The sequence below is a fragment of the Ambystoma mexicanum genome, chromosome 7p (assembly GCF_040938575.1).
Source record: "Ambystoma mexicanum isolate Mex_15411 chromosome 7p, UKY_AmexF1_1, whole genome shotgun sequence".
NCBI lineage: Eukaryota > Metazoa > Chordata > Amphibia > Caudata > Ambystomatidae > Ambystoma > Ambystoma mexicanum.
The window spans coordinates 633352982-633377006 of NC_090939.1; the positions used below are offsets into that span (position 1 = coordinate 633352982).

A 24025-nucleotide genomic window follows, 5' to 3' on the forward strand; every position below is an offset into this window, starting at 1 on the left:
CCAGATAACCAGTGCAGTTTCAGTCAGGAGTTCAGCAAGGGAGGGGAGGAGAGAAAGCAGAAGCAAAGAGGAAGGTTTTGAGGTGTTTCTGGAACCGGAGGTGGTTCTCCTCGAGTTTCAGGGAGGCAGGAAGGCTGTTCCAGAGAGAGGCCCCAGCCGAAGAGAGTGATCTGCCACCAACTTGTTGCTTGAAGAAGCGACTGACCCTGAGGAAGTTAGAGGCAGATGAGCGAAGAGCTCGAGAAGGAAGGTATTTAGGAAGAGAGAGTTGAAGGTATTTCGGCCCCAAAAGGCCTTGTGTACAATGCAGAGGGTTTTGAATTTAAACTTCGCAGCCACTGGGAGACAGTGCAGAGATTTCAGTCCTGGAGAGAAACGATCCCTGGGCTTGGGGCCAAGGACAAGTCTCGCAGTCCTGTTCTGGATAAGTTGCCGAGGGTGGAGAGTGGAGGCAGGAAGATTTAGATAGAGGCTGTTACAGTAGTAGGGTGGTTGGGGATTGATCAAAAATGTGGGTCGTATTTGTGTTTTTTGGTTTTACTGAGTAGGGTCCTGTATTATGTGGAAATCACCAGTTCCTCCCGAAGGCAGGTTGCTGGGTGTGGCCCATGAGTTCTCCCATGAGAAAAAAGGTAGAGCTACATGTTCCCCTGGTGGTTGACTCCGATCAAGCACTGACCCTGGGTTCTTTGAATGTTCAGGGCTTGAATTCCGCCTATAAGAGATCCCTGGTGGTGAGAGAGTTTAGGAGGTTGAAGCTCCATATGTTATTTCTTCAGGAAACTCATTGGGTGAGGGGAAGGGATATGGCCCTTAGAGCCAACTGTGTGCAGGAGGTCTTTCATGCTTCATGTTGGACCAAGAAGAGGGGGGTGGCAATTGTGGTTTCATCGGAGGCCCATCTCGTTCCGCAAGCTGTGCGAAAGGACCCAGAGGGCCGTTTTGTCATGGTTAGGGTGGATAATCAGAGGTAATAAGGGGACGTTGGTGTCTGTCTACACCCCGAATGAGGCCCAAGATAAATTCTGGGAAGAGACCAAGTCCAAAATCATGAAATTCACGGAGGGGGTTCTCCTGGTGGGAGGGGATTTCAATATGGTTCTTGACCCTGACGTTGATAGGAAAACGGAAGGCCATTGCCCGGTCTCCAGTGGGCAAAGGAGGATTTCGGATTTATTTCGTAGCACTAATGCAGCCTTGGGCATCTCTGACTCTCACTCCTCTCGGGAGGGATGCAAACCCCTCTTCATCTTTTTCTCTATTCCGCATGCCTCCTTTTCCCGTATTGATTATATCTTGGTGGACAGTTCATTGAGGAGGAAGGTCTCCAACTTTGGCGTGGAATTGGGCCCTTGATCGGACCACGACCTGACACGTGTCCGGATAGGAATGTTCCCTGCCCATCCCCAGAACTTTAGGTGGACTTGTAACGACCTCCTGTTGCAGGATAAGGTTCTGTCTCAGGAACTCCTGACTGCGATTAAAAACTACTTTGAGGTGAATGACAATGGCGAGGTGGGGGAGACCGGTGTTTGGGAGGGGTTCAAGGCCACGATTAAGGGGGTGCTCATTGGCATGGGAGCGAGAAGGAAGTGGGAGAGGAGTAGGGAGGAGAAACTCCTTAGAGTCAAAATCGAGGCTATTCAGCCAGGGGGCAAGCTTAGGACTCAACTGTGCCCGGGCAAATGGGCGGAACTCCAACAGCTCAAAGCTAAACTAGCAGCCCTCATGGTGGGACAAACCGAGAGAAAACTAGTGTTTCTAAAGCAAAGATATATGGAGAAAGGAGAGAAAGCGGATAGGATTCTCACTTGGGGGCTCAGGAAACTCAGGAATAGTAAGAGAGTCCATGCATTGCGTACCCGGGGGGGAGGTAAATGTATGGATGACTCTGGTATAGTGGAGCACTTCCGCCTTTATTACGAACAACTCTATGCCTCTGAATGTTGTGGAGGGGGCTCCAATGTCAACACTTTCTTAGATGCCTTGCTGATTCCTCGCCTCTCGCCCGAATAGGCGGGTCCACTGGAAAACCCTATCACACCTCAGAAAATTGTTGATACGATTGGTTCAATGAAGGGAGGCACCACGCCGGGGGATTATGGGTTCACTATCTCCTTTTATAAGTCTTTGGGGCCTCTCTTGCTCCCTTTCTGGCCAAATTATTCAACTCCACTCTTGAATATGGTGCCCTGCCTCAGTCCACGCTCTCAGCCCTCATAGTGGTAAAACCCAAGGAGGGGAAAGACCCCACTCTATGTCATTCTTACCGCCCTATTTCGCTTCTTAACACCGATGTAAAAATCCTGGTGAAGCTCCTCGCTAACAGACTGGCCCAGCATCTCCCCTCTTTGGTTCACAGAGACCAGGTGGGCTTTATTCCTGGCAGGCAGGGGTCTGATAATATTAGGAAAACCCTGGACCTCATGCATGAGGCCTCGAGTGGAGGCCTGGACGCTTTTTTGCTTTCTATCGACTCGGAGAAAGCTTTTGACCTGTTCGAGTGGCCGTACATGGGGAGGGTGCTGCAGCAAATGGGGCTGGGGACTCGGTTTTGTCGATGGATTGCTGCCCTGCATAATGGGCCCTCAGCTAGGGTTTTGGTGAACGGTTCTATCTCCGATCAGCTTTTTCTTTCCAGGGGGACTAGGCAGGGTTGTCCCATTTCTCCCCTTTTATATGCTCTAGCAATGGAATCCCTTACCATAGCGATCCGGCAGTATCCGAGGATTACGGGAATAAGGGTGGGGGATCTGGATTTCAAGCTCTCTCTCTTTGCGGATGATATCTTAGCATACTTAACCAACTTGGACGTCTCTCTCCCCAACCTTCTCTCTCTGATTCAAGCCTTTGGGGTTTTCTTGGGTTTTAAGATCAACCCCTCTAAGTCCTGTTTGATGCCAGTGGGGGAGAGCTCTCGGGTCGATAAGGGGGGCTATGGTGGAGGGTATCAAAATAGTGCTTTCAAACATCCTGTACCTTGGGATTCGCATCCCGAGAGATCTGAGATCCATATTTGAAGCTAACTAGCTCCCGATTCTCTCCAAAATTAGGACTGACCTCGCTGGCTGGGCGCCCTTGACCCTTTCCTGGTTTGGTCGGATAGCGTCCGTTAAGATAATTATTCTTCCCTGCCTTCTTTACCTCTTTTCCTCCCTTCCTATTAGAATCCCATAGTCCTTTTTTAGGTCTCTTCACCTCGCGATTCACTGTTTTGTATGGACGAGTAAGAAACCGAGGATAAGGCACAATACCTTGACTCTCCCGAGGTCCTTTGGGGGGTTCGGGTTCCTTGACTTCCACCTGTATTATAAGGCGGCTCAGCTTAGGGTTTTGCTGGAACACATGAGAGACGACTTGCGTACTTATTGGACGTATATTGAAGACTCTCATACGCATCCTCAGAAAGTTAAGAGACTGGTTGTGGGCTCCAGCAGGTTCGCTCCCAACCCGTGTGAGGACGCTTCCTATGTTGGTAGTACTGTGGGAGCTTTGGAGACCCTCTGGAGAGAATCTTGCTTTGTCTTCTTGGCCTTCCCCTCTGTCTTCTCTTTGGGGTCCCCCCCTGGACCAGGGTAATAGGGGTCTACAAAACACTCAGAAATGGTCAGAAATGGGCCTGGAAAGGGCTGTCTAATTGTTTTGCCAGGGCTCCTTTGTGCACTATGACGTTTTGGTGAAGGCAATGGGGGATAGCCCGATGGCAATATTCAAGTATCTCCGTGTCAAAGGCATTCTTACCTCCCCCCCTTGGGTTACGGACCTGGCGCGTCCGCTTTCCCCCTTTGAGAAGGTGATAATGGAGCCTCGTTCTCATAGGGGGTCGCTCTCCAGAATATATGGGGTCCTGATTACGGCCCGGCTCCAGGGTAGGCAGGGTTTCAAGCATTTTTGGGATGAGAGGCTTGGGATTGTAATAGATGACTCCACCTGGTCTAGAATATTTGAAAACCTGTTTTCGGGCTCTCTGTATACAGCCGTGTTGGAACATAACTTTAAGATTCTTCATGCGTGGCATCTCCCCCCAGCAAGGCTGTCCAAGATGTATCAGGGTCTCTCCCCCTTGTGTCCTAGGGAATGTGGCTCTCGGGGTACGTGGTTCCATATGTGGTGGGAGTGCCCGTGTGCGCAGGTGTATTGGGCAGAACATCATGGGTTTCACTGTTGCCAAAGGCCCCCTGGAGATCTTGTTTGTGGTTTCGAGCTCTGAAGATCACACGGGTGACCCCCCGCAGGCAATAAAGGGCATGTTGAGAGCGGGGAGATTAGCCCTGGTGCAGAATTGGAAAAGTAAACTAACCCCTTCCAAATCTGAGTGGTTGTCTAAACTGTGGGTGATATTTACCCATGAGAAACTGTCTGCGATGACCCATGACAAAATGGCATCCTTCCTGCAGGATTGGACTCCGGTACTGTTGCATGAGGACTGCGAGTAGCTGAGACTTTGAAGGTTCTGTCTTAGCTAGGCTGGTTTCTTCATGTATGGCTCTTGGGCCTAGGATCCTGGTCACCCTCTGAGTTTGTTCTAATCTTCAAACCCTCCTGGGTCAGCGAATGTCTGAAACATGTTCCCTAACCTGTGCTCCCGTCTTTTGAAAGTGCTTCGGTCCCATTCAGTACTCAGTAATATTTAAGCATGTGGGGGGAGGGTGAAGGGGTGGAGGGGGGGTTACACTGGTTTATATGACTGTTGGAAGGGTGTTTAACAGTAGTGTTTGGTTTTCTGTATTCTGAAAATGTTCAACAAAAACTTAATGGAGAAAAAAAAAGATTGAAAATGCTTTAAACCAACCCTGAGAATTATTTTCTGTTGTTCGAGCTCTCTCTGCTCCTTTGGATGCCACTCCTCAGATTGCTCATTCACAAGCTTTTTGTGATGACCTGGCAGCCTTCTTCGCTAATAAAATTAATCTGATACGGGAAGAGATTCATATTGCCGAGTTTCCAATTTCGCAATCGCAGCACTCTCTCTGCTCATCAGATCAGAGTTGGTCGGTATTTCCTCTTTTTTCAACTGAGGAGGTTTAAAGTCTGCATCACCCTCAGATGCTAGTCCTCTGAGAATCTTGAATGCGGTCACTCCAGATATTTCTACGTGGCTAACAGAAGTGGTTAATGACTCTTGTCAAACTGGCTCTATTCCATCTGAGCTCAAACAAGCAGTTGTTATTCCGCTTTTGAAAAAGCCTTCCTTAGATCTGTCTATTCTGGCAGATTTTCGACCTATTTATTTGCTGCCTTGTTTTATGAAATTGTTGGAATTTCTTTTTTCTCTGCTGCTTACTTCTTTTCTAGAGCAATCTTCCTTTCTGAGTTCATTTCAGTTAGGGTTTCGTCCAGGCTGAGGCACGGAAAGAGTCCTGGTCTCTATCCACAATGATCTTTGTTTGTTGGCCGATAAAGGGGGTACAGGAGCCCTCATTTTGTCAGACTTATCGGCAGCATTCGATACAGTGGACCATTTGGTACTACTGGATTGCTTGGCCGCAACCGGTTTGTCAGGTCAGATTCTGGCCTGGTTTGCTTTTTTTTGGCCAACCGTAGCTAAACATTGATACTGGCTTCTTTTTTCTCTGCCGTCTTGGTCTTGCTGTGTGGGGTGCCCCAGGGATCAGCCTTGTCCCCCGCCAAATCTAGACAGAGGTGTGATTGGTAGCATATGCCACACCTTGGATGAATTCTCAAGCTTAGCCCGCGTCGCATCTAGATAGAAATATGATTGTTAGCATATGCCACACTTAGATGGAATTTCAGAAATGTGATCGTTAGCATATGTGATTGTTAGCATGCACCACACTCATAATTCCGAACCTAGCTTGTGTTGCATCTAGATAGAAATGTGACTGTTAGCATGTGCCACACTAGAACTTTAGCTTGCGTCGCATCTAGCTAGAAATGTGATTCTTAGCATGCACCACACTTAGAATTCTGAACCTAGCTTGCGTCGCATCTAGATATATATGTGACTGTTAGCATGTGCCACACCTAGATGGAATCCCACAATTGCAAGGACAGCAATGCCAACTAACCAACCAACTAACAATTCCATCCCTCTGCATACACCTCTCAAACTATAACCAAACAAAACCACAAGCCTAAAACGCAGCAATCCGCACAAACTTCACAACAATGCAACAACAAAACATACCACACATAGACTTGCACAACAGCACACGACAACTACGGAGAATAAAACACCCCAATCCCAGTCAACGGACCCACCGGTCTGAGGCTGCCAACAGCACATCACTGCTCTCTTGCACTTTTCCAGCTTATTCCCACTAACCCGCCCCTTCTCCTCCCCTTTTTCAGAGCCGCCAGAGCGCCAGGGGACCACTTTGGTGGTGATAGTGCACGGTACAAATGTCCTTCAACATTAACATTAACATCTATATTCAGCCTCTTATTTTGCTCATCCGCTCTTTCGGCTTCAGGTGTTACTCCTATGCTGATGATATGCAAATCATCGTCCGGCTGGATTCTTCCCAGCCGGGCCTCGCATCTCAGCTTAGGAGTTGCCTGTTGGCCGTAATTAAGTGGATGGGCAGCAATTACCTGAAGTTGAATGGGCACAAGTCTGAGACCCTGGTGGTGTCCCCCCTTTGCGGCCCTCGTGCTGCCATTTCTGTGCCTGCTCCAATGTGGTCTCCGGCCTTTTGGCCTTTGGAACTTGGCCCATGTCCCACCCCTGTTTCGGAGGTAAGGAACTTGGGAGTAATTTGTTCTGCCTCCCAATGGAGAGACAAGTTGGGGCCATTCGCAAAACAGGATTCTTTCAGCTTCGGGTCCTTCGTAAAGTTTTGCCATTTCTTCCTATCCGACTTAGACCTTTAGTCACAGCTTCCTTAGTTTTAAGTCGGCTGGACTACTGCAACTCTCTTTTCTTGCTGCTCGTATCTGTACCGGTACTCCATATGGTGCCCATATTTCACCTGTCCTTCGCTCTCTTCATTGGCTCTCGGTCCTTCAGCGGGTCTGACTCAAATCTATGGTGATAGTGCATCTGGCTTTTTACGGCTCCGGTGCATAGTATCTCCAGGAGAAGATGCGTTCTTATGTGCCCACTCGCGAATTGCAATCTAATGGTGCTTGTCTGCTGGTGATTCCCTGCTATCAGCGTGAACGAGTGGGTGGCCGCTCTTTTTCTGTGGCGGCAGCGAAGTTGTGGAACTCCATGCCTGCTTCCCTGAGGGCCACCGAGAATCTTGTTTCTTTTTGTCGGCTGTTAAAAATGCATATGTTTTAAATTTTCTTTTCTCTTTTTAGGCTAGTATAATTTTTTTACCTACTGATTTCTTCCTAGCGCCAAGATGCTTCAGCGTGTATGCACTTTATAAAACTCATTAACATAACATAACTGCAACACACACAAACATAGCCAGTTCTGGTCATAATCTTAGATTTGTTCTTGATAACATTCTTTTACTGGTCACCAGGGACGTCATTTAGGGGTCGCCAGAGGTCTCATCTGCGACCTCTGAGGTCTCCCTTGCGACCTCTAAAACAATTTTTTTAATTCAAGCTCCTGGGCTGTGGCCAGCACCATGTGACTCTTTACTTCTGGAGTGGCTGGCTTTCTTGTTCAGGCCCCTTAAAAAAAGAAGAAAAATAAGAACAGGAGTGCCAATACTAAGTCTAATACTTTCAGCACTGACCCTAAGTAAGAAAGAATAGGAATACCAAATAATGTGTCTTTCTGGAATTCTATACAATAATTGCTAGACTCATTAAAGGTTTATTTCAGGCACACTTCAGGGGGGTGAGTCACTGATTTGGTCTGTTCTTAAATGGCTCAACTCAGTCTTTCATCCTTCTGAGGTCGATAAATGAGTTGGGTGATATTGGGTGTATATTTTTTCTATATAAAGCGCTTAAGCCTAAGTGCTATATAATAACACATCATTATCATTTGGTCATGGACGCCTGCTTGCATTCACAGTAATTTGGTAATATGGGCCTATACACACTGATCTTAACGATACATATGGCAATACATTCTTGTATGAAATGTACATCACGTTATAGTGATATTTTTCGTAGTGTACAATGCTATGTGATGCCACTTCCTGTTTTGTCAACGGGTGAAAGTTTGTGTTCCATCGCTTCCCGCGATATCACTTCGGGATGGGGTCAAATGACATCACTTCCTGTGATGTCATCAGGGGTCAAGGGTCGTGTGATGTCACTTCCGCTACCCCTGGCATTTTGGTGAAATGAAGTCCCTGCTGGTCACCAGATTAACGAAAAACAGTTTCTTACAAATATATGTTCTACACAGACTTTTTCTCTGATAGAATCACCATTGACAGTGCTATCCTTCACAGCTGCCTTCTTGACATAACATCTGTTTTTTTATATTTGGTCTGCGGAAGAAATATTTCCACATGTCTACTCTGAAGAAAGAAGACAACAATGTTGCCCATAATAAGGTACCCTTTAAGATACATGTATAGATCTTTGTACTATAAAGCATCATCACTTAACAAACATATCAAACTGTTGAATTCAACCTCCAGATTTATTGTCAAGTTGTATTTATTAATGTACACGTAATATAGGATTGTTTCGATTAATTTCCATTACATTCTAAGTTTGCTGAAGTGCATTAGTGAATAATATTGAGAAAACTATATTAGAAGTAAATGATTTCTGTTTTTACCGTAGGTATGAGTGATTGAGTCAGAAAGCAATTATCTTCTTTTAGTATACGCTCATTTGTGAACTCTTCCTCATCGATTCCATCTTCTTCATTTCCATCCACCTCTTTCAAACCCTGGTCAATGTCATGGGCCACTAATCGATTAATGAGATCTTGTTTGCTTTGTACATCCTTTAAAAGTTCTACTTTGGTAATGTCTGGGTTTACCAAATTTAGAAAGGAATTTCTACACACAACCTAAAAGGAAAAAATGCAAGTTTCACATTATAAGTGATGTTTAAAGAATAACATCTGACATAGGTATCATTCCATATTTTATGATCAACATATCACTGAAGGAAATTGAATGGTACTGAAACACAGATGGGGCAACAAGTACGCTCGATTAAAAAAAAAGAAAATACATTTGAAGTCAGGTTTGTTGTAGAAATGCCAATTCAAAAATATTTTACTGAAAATCATCTTAGGTCATTGGATACAATATAGATTCCCTAATCAAGATAATGATAGGAAGTTCTGATTCCATTGTGCATGTTCTGATTCCATTTCTTTACTCAAATCTCTGGCAGCAAACAAACTTCCCACAATGAACCAGAACACAGAACAAACTACATTTTCCTGCAACTCCTGTGGAGACGTAATATTCTTTCTCCAATAAGGCTCTAGTTCATGGCCATCCTGTACCACAAGCCCGTTGTCTCACATTCTTTCTCTGGCTTCTCCTTTTTCTTTGATGCAACTAATGACCTTCCAATGTCCAACTGAGTCAGGTGAAGACACCAAACAGTTACGAATGGCCATCAAGCTTTACACTCCAACAGCCATTCATCCATCAAACCAATACATCCACATCCAACAATCGAGCAGTGGAACATTCCACTCCAACCTCTCAATTTGACCTTGTGGCATATATATATGCGATAACACAAAGTGCAGGGGGGTAGAGAGAAGGGGGAAGTGCCAGGGAGTGGGAAAGGGGAAGTGCAATAAGGGCAGCATTGCTCTGAGTAAGTGCCGCCAGGGATGCGCGGCTCTGGTTAAGTGCTTAGAGGCAGGGGATTGTAGGGTTACAGTTACAGCCCCTAAGCCCCATATATATATATATATATATATATATATATATATATATATATATATATATACCTAAAAATGGGAACCCTGTTTGGATGTGTGCTTGAATATAGAAGGAGGTTCCAAATATTTATCATATTTACATTAAGGTCTGACTTGGCCACAGAGAACACAAATTCAAGAACTTTGCAGGTGGAACTTGACAGTGGGCCCACCTGTATATCCATGACCCAGGTTTCAAATTCTTTCTACTGACAAGCATATATTGACTTGGTTGATGGGAGCCTTGTCTAGAGCATTATCCCAACAAAATCCTCTGAAAGATCCCAATATTTGTACCTCAAACTCTAAACATCAAGGCATGATGTCTGAGATTTCTGGTGTTGAGGTGAAGTACCCTGCTGCATGATGAGTAGATCCTCCCTCCAGACCATCTTCCATGTAGGCCATAGCAACATGTCCAACATGACAGGGCACCCAGTCCTCTGTGCCCTGTCCGGTGCATCAAGATCATGGTTGTCTAGCTCCACTTCAACCTCGCCAGCACCAGTGGAATCAGCAGAAAGGGGGATATGTGTAAATGATGTCTAACTCCCAGGGTAACACAGTGAATCGCCTCAAAGAATCATGCATTTTTTGTTCGAGTTGGTCGCAAACAGGTGAATTTGGGGTCTCCCCGACATGGAGATATTTCTCTCCACAATCTACCCGTTCAACTCTGTTGGGGTGGTCAGGAAGGGCCCCCATGATTATGAGGGGTTCATGTTGCACGCACCGCATTGATGACTGGGGTGGTGTCAAACTGGGAGCAATGTTGCAATTGCATATCTATCGAAGTGTAGTTCGTTATGGATGGGATGTGTTACTTTTAGTGTTACTTTTTGTCTAGAATTGATACATATTAGCTTGCACGTGCCGCAGAAAGACAAAATGTTAAAACCACTAAATATAACATAAACACGATTCACACATGGTGTGCTTCTAAATGATATGATGAGTCATTTATAACGGGCCTGTACATAAGTGTTTCTAGGCGTGACAAGACAAGGGAGGGAATACAGAGGGAGGACAAAAAAGCAATCTCACTAGGCCTTGTGTCATTCAGATCGTGCAAGTGCGATAACACAAAGTGCAGGGGGGTAGAGAGAAGGGGGAAGTGCCAGGGAGTGGGAAAGGGGAAGTGCAATAAGGGCAGCATTGCTCTGAGTAAGTGCCGCCAGGGATGCGCGGCTCTGGTTAAGTGCTTAGAGGCAGGGGATTGTAGGGTTACAGTTACAGCCCCAAAGTGGTTATAAGTTATAAGTGTGGGAATCAACATATTTAAGGTGTAGAGGTAGGCAGAGGGGTGAAAGAGAATTGTTGAAATAAAAGAGAAACTCAGGCTTAGTTGCTCCTAGCAGGGGTGGACTGGGAACCAAAAGAAACAATGTTCAAAGTGGCCTCATGTTACACATATTCAGCAAGCCCAACACTTTGCCTATGAGAACATTTAGAAATAAAATAGGTTAACACACAAAAGTAAATCTTAGAGATATTTTATCGCCATCATAAGGATTTGATAACACAAAGTGCTGATAAGGAAATGAAAATGTCTCCTATGGCCAAAACTATGGAACAAGTGGGGGGAGATATGTCAATTGTGAATCACAAAGTATCACGGAATTCTTAAACATAACTGAAATCTCTATTATCCTATCCCACACATAAACAAGGCAGACAATTGGTAAAAAAAACAGAAACAACAAATGAAAAAGCCATCTTTACCCAAGAGCATTGAAGACCAAGTGTTGGAGCAAAGTCAATCATTAAACTCCACTGTAACCTCGACAGGGATACCGAAATGTAAATCTAGACATCTTCAAAATCTGGAAAATCGCAGAACAAAAAGGCAAAACCAGAAAACGGGTACACTGACCAGCTGGCTGTTGCAAGACAGTAAGATAAGCAATTCTAAATCTTCTGTGGAGTCTGTGGTCCAGGAAAATTGAACTGTCATTGAGACTAATAATAGGGAGATCCCTCACATTAAGGTGGTGATTGCAGCTAGGAATTCTAATGCAGTGCCCGAAGGTGAAATTGTTGGGGGAAATCTGGCAAATGGACGTATGTGTCCCTTAAATAACAGAGTGGTAACTATTAGTGAAAGAACGGACAAGAGAACTAAGAACTCTATAAATAGATCTGTATTAGTTGAGTTATTCACCAAAACACTGGCTCTGAGAAATCTTGTGATTTTGAATTTGTTGAATCTATGAAATGTGAATTTGGAGCTATAACATTAGTTCATTGTGTCCTTCTGGCTACAGCCACCTTGATCCATTCCCAAGAAGAATCCCTGGACTTTCTTGGTTACGAACTATATAAAGAGATCCCATCTCCCAATTTACTCTCTCAATGTGATCATTGTTGTAATTCCAAGGCCGAAGTGTTGAGTATGGCTTTTGTACAGTCAGATACTGTTATTGATAATGAAGCAGGTTGGAAAAGGTTAAAAGAGTTGCTGGGTCAGATGGAAATGGCGCAACCATGAGAGTGTATGATTGCATCATGGAATACGAGAGGACACGCTCATTTTCTTAAATTAGCTGCATCTCTTGATCATCTCATTACATTTTCTATATTTCTGCTTCAAGAGATGTGGCTACTAAAGGATTACCATATAGACTCCCATTGTATATTTCAACAAAATGCAAAAAAAGGAGACAAAGGTAGACCATATGGCAGTTTGATAATTGGGGCAAACCATGACTTTGCTGCTGAAATAATATTTTAATACGACAATGATAATGTGCTACCCGTACAAATAAAGGCCAAACATTGGTCAGTTGCCCCAAATATATTATTTATCAATATATATGATCCGCCTACTCGGATTTGTACGAATGAGATACATGATTGTATTGACTCTGTAATGACAGAATGGCTCCTAATTGAGGAAATAATATGGTAATCCTATGTGGCGACTATAATGCACAGTGTGGAATTTCATCGATGGCTGAAAGTTTTGATAATATAACAGTAACAAATGTGATGGAGAAGCCTAGGAGCAACGCAAGGGGGGTTGTGTGGAATAATTCTCTGGTGGAATGGGAGATATGGTCGCTTAACAGGAGAACACAAAGTGACACCCCTGGAAAATGTACATGGTATAGTGGTAATAAATCTACAACATTAGATTATATATGTGAGAATGCACATATGCTTGATTATATAGGTGATTTTCGGGTGATCCAGATGCCACACAGTGACCATTCGTTGATTTATGCCAAGATGAATATACCTTATCCAGGTACCAACGAAAGGGGTCCCACGAATATTAACGTTAACAACAGTGCTTTTAAAATAAAATGGAATGTGACAAAAATTAAGAAAATGTCTAGAAGAATTTGCCAATTAATTTATACTTTGAAACTCGATATAAACGTCATGAAAAGCAATGATATTGAACATTTGAAAAAAAAACTACATCTGAAGTTGCTTTGGTTTGTGGCGCCCCTATTGTTGCTACTGGGAAGAATTTGAATATATCCTATGACGGTGAGTTGTTGGCAGTGAGGCGCCTTCATCGGATGGAGCTTCGTAAAATACAAAAGCAGAACTTACCCATGAATTTTTATAATCTAAAAAAGAAAATATTGAACAACAAAAATAGGGGTTGGCGAAGATGCAGAAAAGCTGAGAAATGAAATCCGAAATGACAAAGGATGATAGGCATCTTGAAAGGAGGGGATATGTGCTCATTGTGGAAAATGCTGAACAATGTTAGAGGTAACTCCCTCCTGCAACCACTAAATGCCATGTGTGAAGATAATGGGTCACATATCTTACGAATAGTATGTATGAAGAGTTACCAATTGTTAATGTAGGTTAACCCGCGAACGAATGGCCTCTAAAGTTTTTTAGGAAAGATATTAAAGAGATAATTGGCCATTTTTGGGCCCAGTTACTATGTGTACTATGTAAAAAGGTATGTAAAACATATACCCACCTCTTGGACCACCTCGATTCTAATACCTGTATTTAAGACTGGTATGAGAACTGCGCCTGAAAACTACCAGTTACTTTCATTATTAGTCTCTACAAGCAAAGTATTAACTGCTTTAGTGTTAGAGCATCTGCAACACTGGTCTGATGCTAATCAGATATTACATCCCTTCCAGTCTGGATTTAGATCTGGTTAAAGTACTAGGCATAATATTCGTCTTCTAGACGCTATTACGACAAGAGCAAAGCAGAGGGCCAATCCAGCGGTTTATGTAACATTCATAGATTTTAGCTCAGCCTTTAATAGTTTCAACCGTAAGAAGTTATAGGAGATACTATATGAAATGAAATGTCCAGGATGGTTGCTTGAGATACTGATGAAGCTTCACTCTAAAAATACCGCTCAAATATGCCTGGATAATGAAGGATGATTATCAAGACCGATTAAGATCAAAAAAGGTGTAAAACAAGGTTGCTTGTTAGTTGCTCAGTTATTCAATCTATATTTAGCGCAGCTAATAAGACGGCTTGAAAATAATACAAATTGGCCAGTTAAATTTGAAGTGACAAGGGTCACAGCATTACTTTATGCTGATGACCTTGTCATTGTAGATCACACATTTAAGGTCATGAAAGCTATATTAGAAGAGCTGGGATGCTTTACCGTTGGACATTCTTTGACCATGAATTAAAAAAAAACACAGATAATTCTGTTTGCATCAAAAAAGGTGAAAAGGCCCAAAATGGTATTAAGTTGGGGCACCATCGAATATACTGAGTCATATAAATATTTGGGTGTGATTATGGACAGTAAAGTTGGATATCGTTCACTGATTGAAAAAAAGATACAACGAGCCAAGCAAATCACGACGCGTGTACACTGTTTTGTCTTAAATTATGCTGGTGACTCCTTGAAGGGTCTAATGATGTTACACACGCAGTGGCTCGTTCCACTGATCCCCTAGGGTTGAGAAGCTCTCGCCATTAAAAATGTAGCATGTTAGATAAAATAGAAGGTTACTTTTGGCGAACCATACTTGGCCTCTCGCCATCCTGCTCTATTCAATAGATCCGAGTGAATTTGGATTAGTATCATTAAAAGCTACTATACTCCAACAAAGAGGCCACCTCCCTTTGAAGGCTAATTGTCATTCGAAGAGTCACATGTTATGCATCATAGGGAAAAACATAATCCTGTTGAAGAAAATCGAATGCTCTAATCAATATGATGATTTATGTACAGATTTGTACACTGAATTAGTGGTGCTGTTGAGCAGCCCAAGATGGCTGCCTAGCTTTCAAGCTCCGTGTGGCTTTGACAGTAATCCGCCTGCATCTGCGGTTTGCTACATCCCCAACACCCCATATTCTACAGAGCTGCAGTTAATCTCTTTCGGCTTGCATACTGGAAGTCTGGGCCTGAATCGGACACCAGAGACCTACCTGCAGCGCCTGCGGCCTGGTCGCGTGTGCACTCTGGCCTCAGGGCGCGCCTGGCTTCCGGCTTCCCCCGCCTGGCCTCCTGCAACCGCGGCTGACATTGTGGCCATTTATAGGGTGCCCAGGATTTCCACCCTCTGGGGCCCTCCACGGGAGGCCGAAGATTCGGTGTGACTGCGGCAGCCCTGCCCTGGCCGTCGCAGCAGTCCCCCGCGAGGCCCGTGGCTGCACGGGCGGGGCTACGGCAGGGGTCTGTGCTGGAGCGCACTCCGGTCCCCCCGCTTCCAAAGCCTGGGCTATCTGCTACTGGGAGGCGGCACAGAGCTGCTGGGCTGGAGCCCAGCTGCCATCCCAGTGCCTTGCTGCGGGCCTACGCTGGTCTCCCTGTGGGTCAGATGAGGAGCAGGGGAGGTGCATTCATAACTGTAGGTCGCTGCTGTCCGCGGGCGCCCATTGAACTTGCCTTGCCTGCATGAATGGCCACAACAATACCCACATGATACCTCTGCATCCCGCCACAGTATCCACCCAGGACCTGGCCATAGGAGCCCCCCTGCCCAATCTGAGATACGGGCTCATGTGTGCCCATTTTGACTGTATGGGTCACTTTGCCACACTGTCCTACTCTAAACTGTGGCTCCTTCTCTCTGACACAGCCACGGAACCCTGTGACCCCTGCATAATATGGGCAGCTGGAACCCAGACCCTTCTTGCAATGGTTGAGAGCAGTGGAGAGCGGGCCCTACTCAGCTCAACAAGTGCAGCATCTGCTATCCCTATTCGGGAGTGAGTCATCACACCACAGCTCCCCCAATTCACTATTCCCGCCTGATAACTGACACTTGCCTCCTTTTGTACCTGGGCGACCCCACGCCTCGCATCCAGCTGAAGCCTTGTCATCTCTATCTACCGCCGCCATTGCCCGGCCACCTTGCTGTCACTGGGGTATTGTCTGGAGACCATTAATCTGTTCGGCCCCTTCAGCATCCATCTAACCTCCGGCTCCAGTTGTGGATCACGGCTGCATGCAGACCTTTACTTGCAATGCCTAATCGCACCCGAGGGGCTGCCAAGGGGGGAACGATGGATAAGTTTGCTAAGGCTGTCCCAAGGGCTGAGGCAGGCCACACCTCATCCCCACAGGAGGAACCAGAGTCTGGTCCCCATCCCAGTGCACTGGTACCAGATCTTACAACGTTGATGGAATCAATGGCAAAGAACTTCGTCTCCTTCCAAGAGAAATTGGACGACATCAATGCCAATGTCGCCTCACTCAAAACTCGAGTGGACCAAGCAGGGAATAGGATCACGGACGCTGAAAATAGAATCTCCGTAAATGAAGATGAAATACATACACTGCAGAACACGGTTGCCTCCTTGTCACGTGACATGAAGAGCGTTAGGGCAAAGTGTGATGACTTGGAGTCCCGCTCCCGCAGGAATAACCTGCGTATTGATGGAGTTCCCGAGAACGCCCTTAAAGGGCGTATGGAGGACGCTGTTGAAAACCTACTCGAGTATCTTCTGGGTAATCCGGCCTTGTCACCATGCTTCACGGGCAAGCAAGCTCACCGGGCCTTATCATCACGCCCCAAACCGGGCGACTTCCCCAGACCCATCATCGCCAGAATTCTCAATTACTGTGACAGGGACCTCTTTCTTCGCCTATCACGTGAGAAAGGAGACTTGCGCTTGGAGGCCCACACCATTAGGGTCTTCCCCGATTTCTCAGTTGGGGTGCAACAGGAGAGGCGTCAGTTCCTCGGCGTCAAAAAGCTGCTCAAGGAGAGCAGCGTCCCTTATGCCATTTTGGTCCCGGCACGACACAAAATCACCCACAATGGTAAACTGTACTTTTTCACTGTCCCGGAGGAAGGAGTGAAGTTTATTGAGTCACAAATACCTCTGCAGAATCCAGGAGGGGGCCGTGCTAATGTTGATTAGTCATGGACCGTTTCACTTGTTGATGCCCATTCTATCTGGTGATCCTTGATTGATAATGTGATGATGGCAATGTTGTATTGTTCAATTAGCTAATATGGCTCCCTACTTCAAGCATTCGGGCCACTGGCTGGCTCCTGAACTATTGTCACTAACTATCTTCCCTTCCCAGTGCCTGAAGCCGGCCTTGAGTCCTAATTAATCCTCCAGTCTCATTCTGCTTCGATATGGTTACTGGTTTCAAGGGCCAGTCATGTGATCCGTTCACCGCAGAATCCTGTGCTGGACAGCACGCACTGTCCTCTTCCATGTCTAAAATGTCGGCCACACGGCAGCAGCGCCCCTCACTGCAGTTGCAATGATTATTTTCGTTTGGTTGTTGCTGATTGTTGGCCCCCGTTGGGCCTCAAAAGGGGCATACCCACATTGGGTCCTGCCCACTGACCTCTGTTTTCAAGGGATTGTCAGTTCATTTGGGAGGGGGTGGACAGGAACACTGCCCGGTTGGGGAAGGTGGTGAGGGAGGGGGGTGGACCTGGGCTGGGGGATTATGTTAAAAATGGCAGGGGCAGACAGACACACCATACTACACCGGGGTATCTCCGGGTTAAAAACACTGACAGCAGACACGTACAACTTCGCCAAAGCTGGGATGTGCCCTAGACATCTAAAATGCCCACTACCATAATGTCCTGGAATGTCTGGGGCCTCAGTAATCACACCAAAGCCTGCAAGATTGTGGCTTATGCCCACAGACACGCTGCAAGATACTGTAAAGCTGACCTGGTATCCACGGGGACGTCACTCAGCCTGTTCTGACCTCTTACGACCTCGAGCCCTTCCCTGATAGTCGATGCACGTTCTCAAGTCCCCCTCCTTTTTCAGTACGAAGAATAGAGGACTGGCTGCTGGAGACTTCGAGGGACGGATGAACCCGTTGGCCAGGTATTGGTCAAGATAGGCCTTCAGGTACTGGTTTTCTGGTTCCTGTGAGTGCGTAAATTCGCCCACAAGGGATTTGTGTGCCGGGTATCAGGTCGATTTGGCAATTGTATGGGCTATGCCGTGGCAGGGTATTAGCTTGTTCTTTGTGAAAGACATCTTGAAAGTCCTGGTATTCACTTGGTAGGGTGCCGATTGCCACAGTCGCAAGCGTGGAGGTTCTGGTGTCTATTGGTTGTTTCTCTTGGCGATAACATGTGTGGGCGCAAGTCTCGGGAAAGGCCAATTCTTTTGCTCGCCAATCGATTCGAGGATTGTGAGCTACCAACCATGGCATTCCCAAAATCAACCAGAACTGTGGTGCCTTAATGAGGTCGAAAATAATAGATTCTTGATGTCCATCCTGGCACAGAAGGGTTAAAGCTGCAGTGCATTGGGATACTGGACCAGAAGCTATTTCCGTGCCATCGACAGTGGTAACAGTGTCGGTGGTTGATTTAGGGCGTAACGGAAGCCCCATCATTGCCGCAAGATCCTGGTCGATGTAATTCCCAACGGCTCCACTGTCAATGTACGCTCTTACTGCGTGCATCCGAGATGGTTGTTGGTGATTGATCAAGACCACAGATAGTGCAAAATGGGAGGTCTGTAGTTCACTTTCTTCGCTCGACAAGTGGACCCCTACACTTGCCGGGCTGGAGAGTTTTTCTGATTCCTTGATGGTATCTTCCTTGTCCGTGGCCCCTACCGTCCTCCTCGGTGGCTTCACAGGGCACTCTTTAAGGAAATGACCTGACCTTCCACAGTACAGACATAACTGCTGCTGTCTCCTTTTATCCCTTTCCGCTTTAGTCAAGGGGGATCTGACCCCCCGATTTGCATTGGTTCTCCTGAACCTTCCGTTGTGCGGGCAATATTGTCCTTTGAACGCACATACATAGGGCGAGGGTCCGGTCTGGTTCGATCTGCTCTTCGGTCCTGCAACCTATGATCCAGTTGAACAACAAGGTCAATGAATTCTGAGCAGTCTTTCGGGGGGTTCACTACTTGTGCGAGAACATCCTTGAGCTCCCCCCGCAACCCCTGATGAAATAACGTGGTTCTCTTCTCCACTGGCCATTCTGCTTCAACTACGGGTCTATTGAACGTGGCTACGTATGTTAATAGGTCTTGATTCCCTTGGCGTAGGGACAGAAGTTCGTTGTCTAATGCCTGCCCATGAGTACGACGGGCAAACAGCTTTTCCATCTCCTGCTGAAAGCCCATGAAGTCATGCAGCAAAGGATCGTCTTGGGCCACAAAGGGTACAGACCAGATCGCGGCGGTACCACTCAGGTAGGATAGCACAAAAGCGACCCGTGATTGGTCATTCGGAAAGGCCCCTGGTCTACAAAGGAAGTGCAGGCGGCACTGGTTCATGAACGTTGCAAACCTCTTGGGATCCCCCGTAAATCGTTCGGGCGGGGCCAAGGGAACTTCCTCAGGAAGGGTTATCTGTGAACGGTATTGACTGATGGTGCTGGCATTGAGGGCACGCTTCCTGGCAATGGTGCATGCCCTGCATGTGACTGGAGAAGTTGCCGGCTTAAATCATCAGTGTGTTCTTTGGGTGCTATCAGCTCTCTCCTCAGGGTGTTGGTCTCCTGCCTGGCTGCATGTACTTCGGAACATAGCTGCCCCAACATGTGGGCTAACTGGTCGGTTTCTGACGTTTCCATGACGCCCAGGTGGATTTCGATGTGAGGCTTTGTGTTCTGTAACACCCACCTGGTATCCATGGGGACGTCACTCAGCCTGTTCTGACCTCTTACGACCTCAAACCCTTCCCTGGAGTCTACTCGACTGGAGACTGGGCCTGAAACACAGGATTGGTAGAGTTTAACTCCCTATTGTCTCTGTGTGCTTGAACCCTTTCTTCCCCGGGGTCCAACCCTTCCCTTTGATCTACAGCTCACCTTGTTTTCTTGGAAAGTGTGCTCTCCGTCCTGCTTTCAGCGGAGGGGCGCGTTGATTGATGCAGGCTCGTTGCTGCCTAGTTACTTCACTGTCAAGAGTCCGACAGGTAAGTATAATGAGTCTTTTGAACAGTTCTCTAACTTCGTTCCTTTCCTTCCTTAGATGATGGCCGGCGTCCGGTGATGGCGACATGCTGCTGAGATGAGTAGCGCTGAAGGTGAGTGAGAGCGCGATTCGCGATGCGACCCTTTCGTATTTGTATTGAACTGAGTTCTTTTTCTGTGTCTTTTAGGTGCCGCGACGTTTTCAGCGTGGATGCCGGTTATGAAGAAGAAATGCGGTGAGTAAGCGCGGTATGCTGCGCCTCTAGATGTTTCCACGCTAACATGGAGTGTCTTTTCCCTCTTGCAGATGGATGAGAAGTTCCGGAGACAGAGGGCCTCATTACAACCCTGGCGTTGGACCATGGTGCTATTAGCACCATGGTCCATGCCGGATTCCGCCATGGTGGATGGCGGATTTACCGCCCCATTCCAAGGTTGGCGGGGCGGTAAATCCCTATTCACCATTGCCCCTTCCCCATTCCCATTTTTGCCCCATAGGGCTCAATGGGGATGGGGAAGGCGCTTATTACGGCACCATAAATTACGGTGCCGTAATTAGCACCAAGGTCGCTTAGCGCCTTGGACTTTAACGCCTGCAAAAAGCAGGCGTTAAAGTGGGAATCTGGCGTTAAGGGTTTAACGGTGCCGCAGCCTTTAACTGTGCCATTAACCCCTTAACGCCAGGGTTGTAATGAGGCCCAGAGTCCCTCAGAGCGCCTGGGATTCAGGTAAGCGTTTGAAGCTCGTACAGTCTTTAAAAATAAGCGAAGATTTGCTGAATGCTTACTAATGCCTTTTTTCTATTCTTTTCCCTTTTCCTTAGGAAGCGGCGTGCCGGGATGGGAATGACACCGCCGAAGATGCTAGCAGAACAGAAGAAGCAATGAATGATGTGCAGAAGCACCTCAAGGTAAGGTTGTTCCTAATGGTGTTCTTGTTCTTGCAGGAGCTGAGCGCAGAAGAAAGATGCAGGCCTACTGGAGACCGATCCGAACACGGTGAGTGTCACGCTGCAGGTGCAGAAAACACAAAGTATGTTTCTCAGCCTGGGCGTGGCTTAAATAGTCTCTGGGTATCCCAGGTTTCTCTGGGCAGAACCACACCCAAAAGACTAGACTGCACATGCAGTTCTGGGAACCAAAATATGTGGGGGCATCCATCTTGTCCCCATCAATGCACTACAAGTCCAATCCCCAATGTTATCCTGTGGGAGTGAGTGAGTCTGGTGCCACAAGCGCCAAGTCTGACGTCAAGTGGGTCTTTGGTGGGATGGAGAGGCCCTTGAGGGCCATGTAGGTGATCGTGGCCTGGCTACAGCCTGACATCTTGGAGGGCTGGGGACATGAGTGGCAGGAATCATGACAGATACTACTCCTACAGGAAACACACTCTGAGGGCCCTCTTGCAAAGAACATCGCGACGTCCTGGGGACCAAACAGGTATTACACCTCCTATTCCACCCGGGCCAGAGGTGTCCTAACAATGATCCATAAATCTATTAAATTAGTAATGCACAAGAATTATATTGACCCCGAGGGCCGATACTTCATATTGCACTGCACAATCATTAACAGAGAATACCTCTTGGTGAACACATGCGGTCCTGACATGGATAACCCTGACTTTGTGGACAGCGTGGTCTCCATACTTTTGGGATACGTGGGAATTCATATTATCTGGGGAGGAGATATGAATTTTATACTTGATACTAACCTTGACAGAACAGGGATAGCACCGAGGCTGCTGTCTGACGCGGCGCGCAGGCTATTGACACACTCCCAAACCCTTGACATTCACGATGCCTGGAGACTGCTACATCCACAATCACGTGAATATACCCACTACTCCTCCGTACATGATAGTTCATCCAGAATTGACTTATTCCTGGTGTCAAGTGAAATAATGGGGAGGATTGTGGGAGCACAGATACTGATCCCCACCCTTTCGGACCATGCTCCGATCACCCTGGCGGTGGAATTGGGGACCCCCGCTCCAACATTCAACACTTGGCGATTTAAATCTGCCGCAATACGCAACATTGTGTTTAAAGCTGACATGGAGTCTTTTTTTGAGCATAATATCCCCCAGGCCACAACCATCGGGGTACGTTGGGATGCCTTTAAGGCTTATATTAGAGGAATGTCCATATCCAAGGAAGCCGGGGTACTAAAGGCCATTAGGGCCAACATTAGCCGCTTTTAATCCAGAGTACGTGATCTGGAGCGGCAATGTACAACATCAGCCGATCCTGCTACTCTTGCCCTTATTAGTGAGGAACTTCAGCTATTTAACTCACACGCTACTAGGGAAATCCAATACTTTAGCCGCCCGCTTGCGGCCCGGAAATGGGGAGGGCGATAGACCCAGCAGAACATTGGCTACCCTGACAAGGAGGGAATGGGGACAGGCCCAGATCACCTGCATCAAAGATGAACAGGGCACCACACAATGGTCTGACCAGCAGATACTCGACATCTTCACTAATTTCTACACAAACCTTTACTCCAAGCCCCCTGGGCATAGCGAACAGTCTATGAGGGACCTCCTTGATCGCATCCCCACAACTAGTATATCATCTGCAACTAGGGACCAACTAGACGCCCCACTCCGACTCGACGAGATCTCCCCATGGGCAAGGCCCCAGGTCCTGATGGACTCACGGCCGAATTCTATCTGGAACACATTGCCATATTGGCCCCCAAGCTCTTGGAGGTATGGGAAGAGTCCCTTCGAGTGTCTACTCTCTCCCCGACCCTGCGAGAAGCCGTAATAACAGTGCTACTTAAACCCGGCAAGCCCAGTGAGGAATGCAGATCCTATAGACCCCTCTCATTAATGAACCTAGACACAAAGATCTTTGCTAAAGTAATAGCGAACCGCTTTCTCCCAGTGATGACCTATATGGTCCAGGAGGATCAGGCGGGCTTGGTACCTGGTAGATCCACCTCCCATAACATCAGGTGGCTACATCACGTCATGTCTCGGATAGACCAGGGCTCGATTGCGGTTGCGGTTACGCTGGACGCCCAAAAGGCATTTGACATGATATCCTGGAAATACATGTGGATGGTGCTGAAAACGATGGGTGTAGGCCCCAACATGATCAATTATATCAAATTATTATACGCCTTTCCGGTGGCCAGGGTACGGGTCAACTCCTTAACATCGTCTCTGATCCTGCTCTCCAGAGGCACCCGCCAGGGCTGCCCATTCTCCCCTATCCTCTTCGCCCTAGCAATAGAGCCCATGGCAGACCACATTAGAACTTGTCACGCCCATTGGGGGATTCGACTGAAGGACACTCCTGAGATCATATACCTATATGCGGATGATGTATTACTGTACGTAAGAGACCCCTCCACCCACCTAGACCCAATATTGCGGGACATCACACGAATCGGCACTTACTCAGGATTTACAATTAACTATACCAAATCGGAGATCTTCCCACTCACTAGCTCCACCCAACAACCAGCTACGGAATACCCACTCCGCTGGTCTCCCATCGGGATTAAATACTTGGGGGTTAATGTATCCTGTATCCCTTACCAAGGACGCTCTCCTCACTGACAATTATATGGCAGTATCACAACTCGCTGAAACTAAAATGTCCCGCTGGCGCTCTCTCCCGCTGTCACTTGCTGGTAAGCTCTCACTTATCAAGATGGTGTTACTACCTAAGTTCTTATGCACTTTCTCTAACATACCCATCTGGCCAGGGGAAACATACTTCACGAAACTACACTGTGTGCCCAGTTTTTGTGGCATTCGGGTGCCGTACGCAAGAAATGGTCTGATATGACCCTTACATATGATAGAGGAGGTTTCACTGCCCCTGATCTGAAGCTGTACTGGTTGGTGGCACAGGCCCAGTACGCCCCCCATTGGTACCCTGGGACCCCTCCCCGCCCACATGTTAAACTGGAAA

The 24025-nt window shown here is 46.8% G+C and overlaps 1 protein-coding gene across 1 annotated transcript in view; it reads right to left on the reverse strand.

Moving 5' to 3' along the window:
- The window catches only part of LOC138526211 (fibrous sheath-interacting protein 2-like), a 1971501-nt gene that overhangs the window by 571283 nt on the left and 1376193 nt on the right, over positions 1–24025 (reverse strand). The window contains exon 6 of the mRNA XM_069636679.1: positions 8660–8896. Within this exon, the coding sequence (XP_069492780.1) occupies positions 8660–8896 (237 nt within the window). The remainder of the gene's footprint in view (positions 1–8659; positions 8897–24025) is intronic.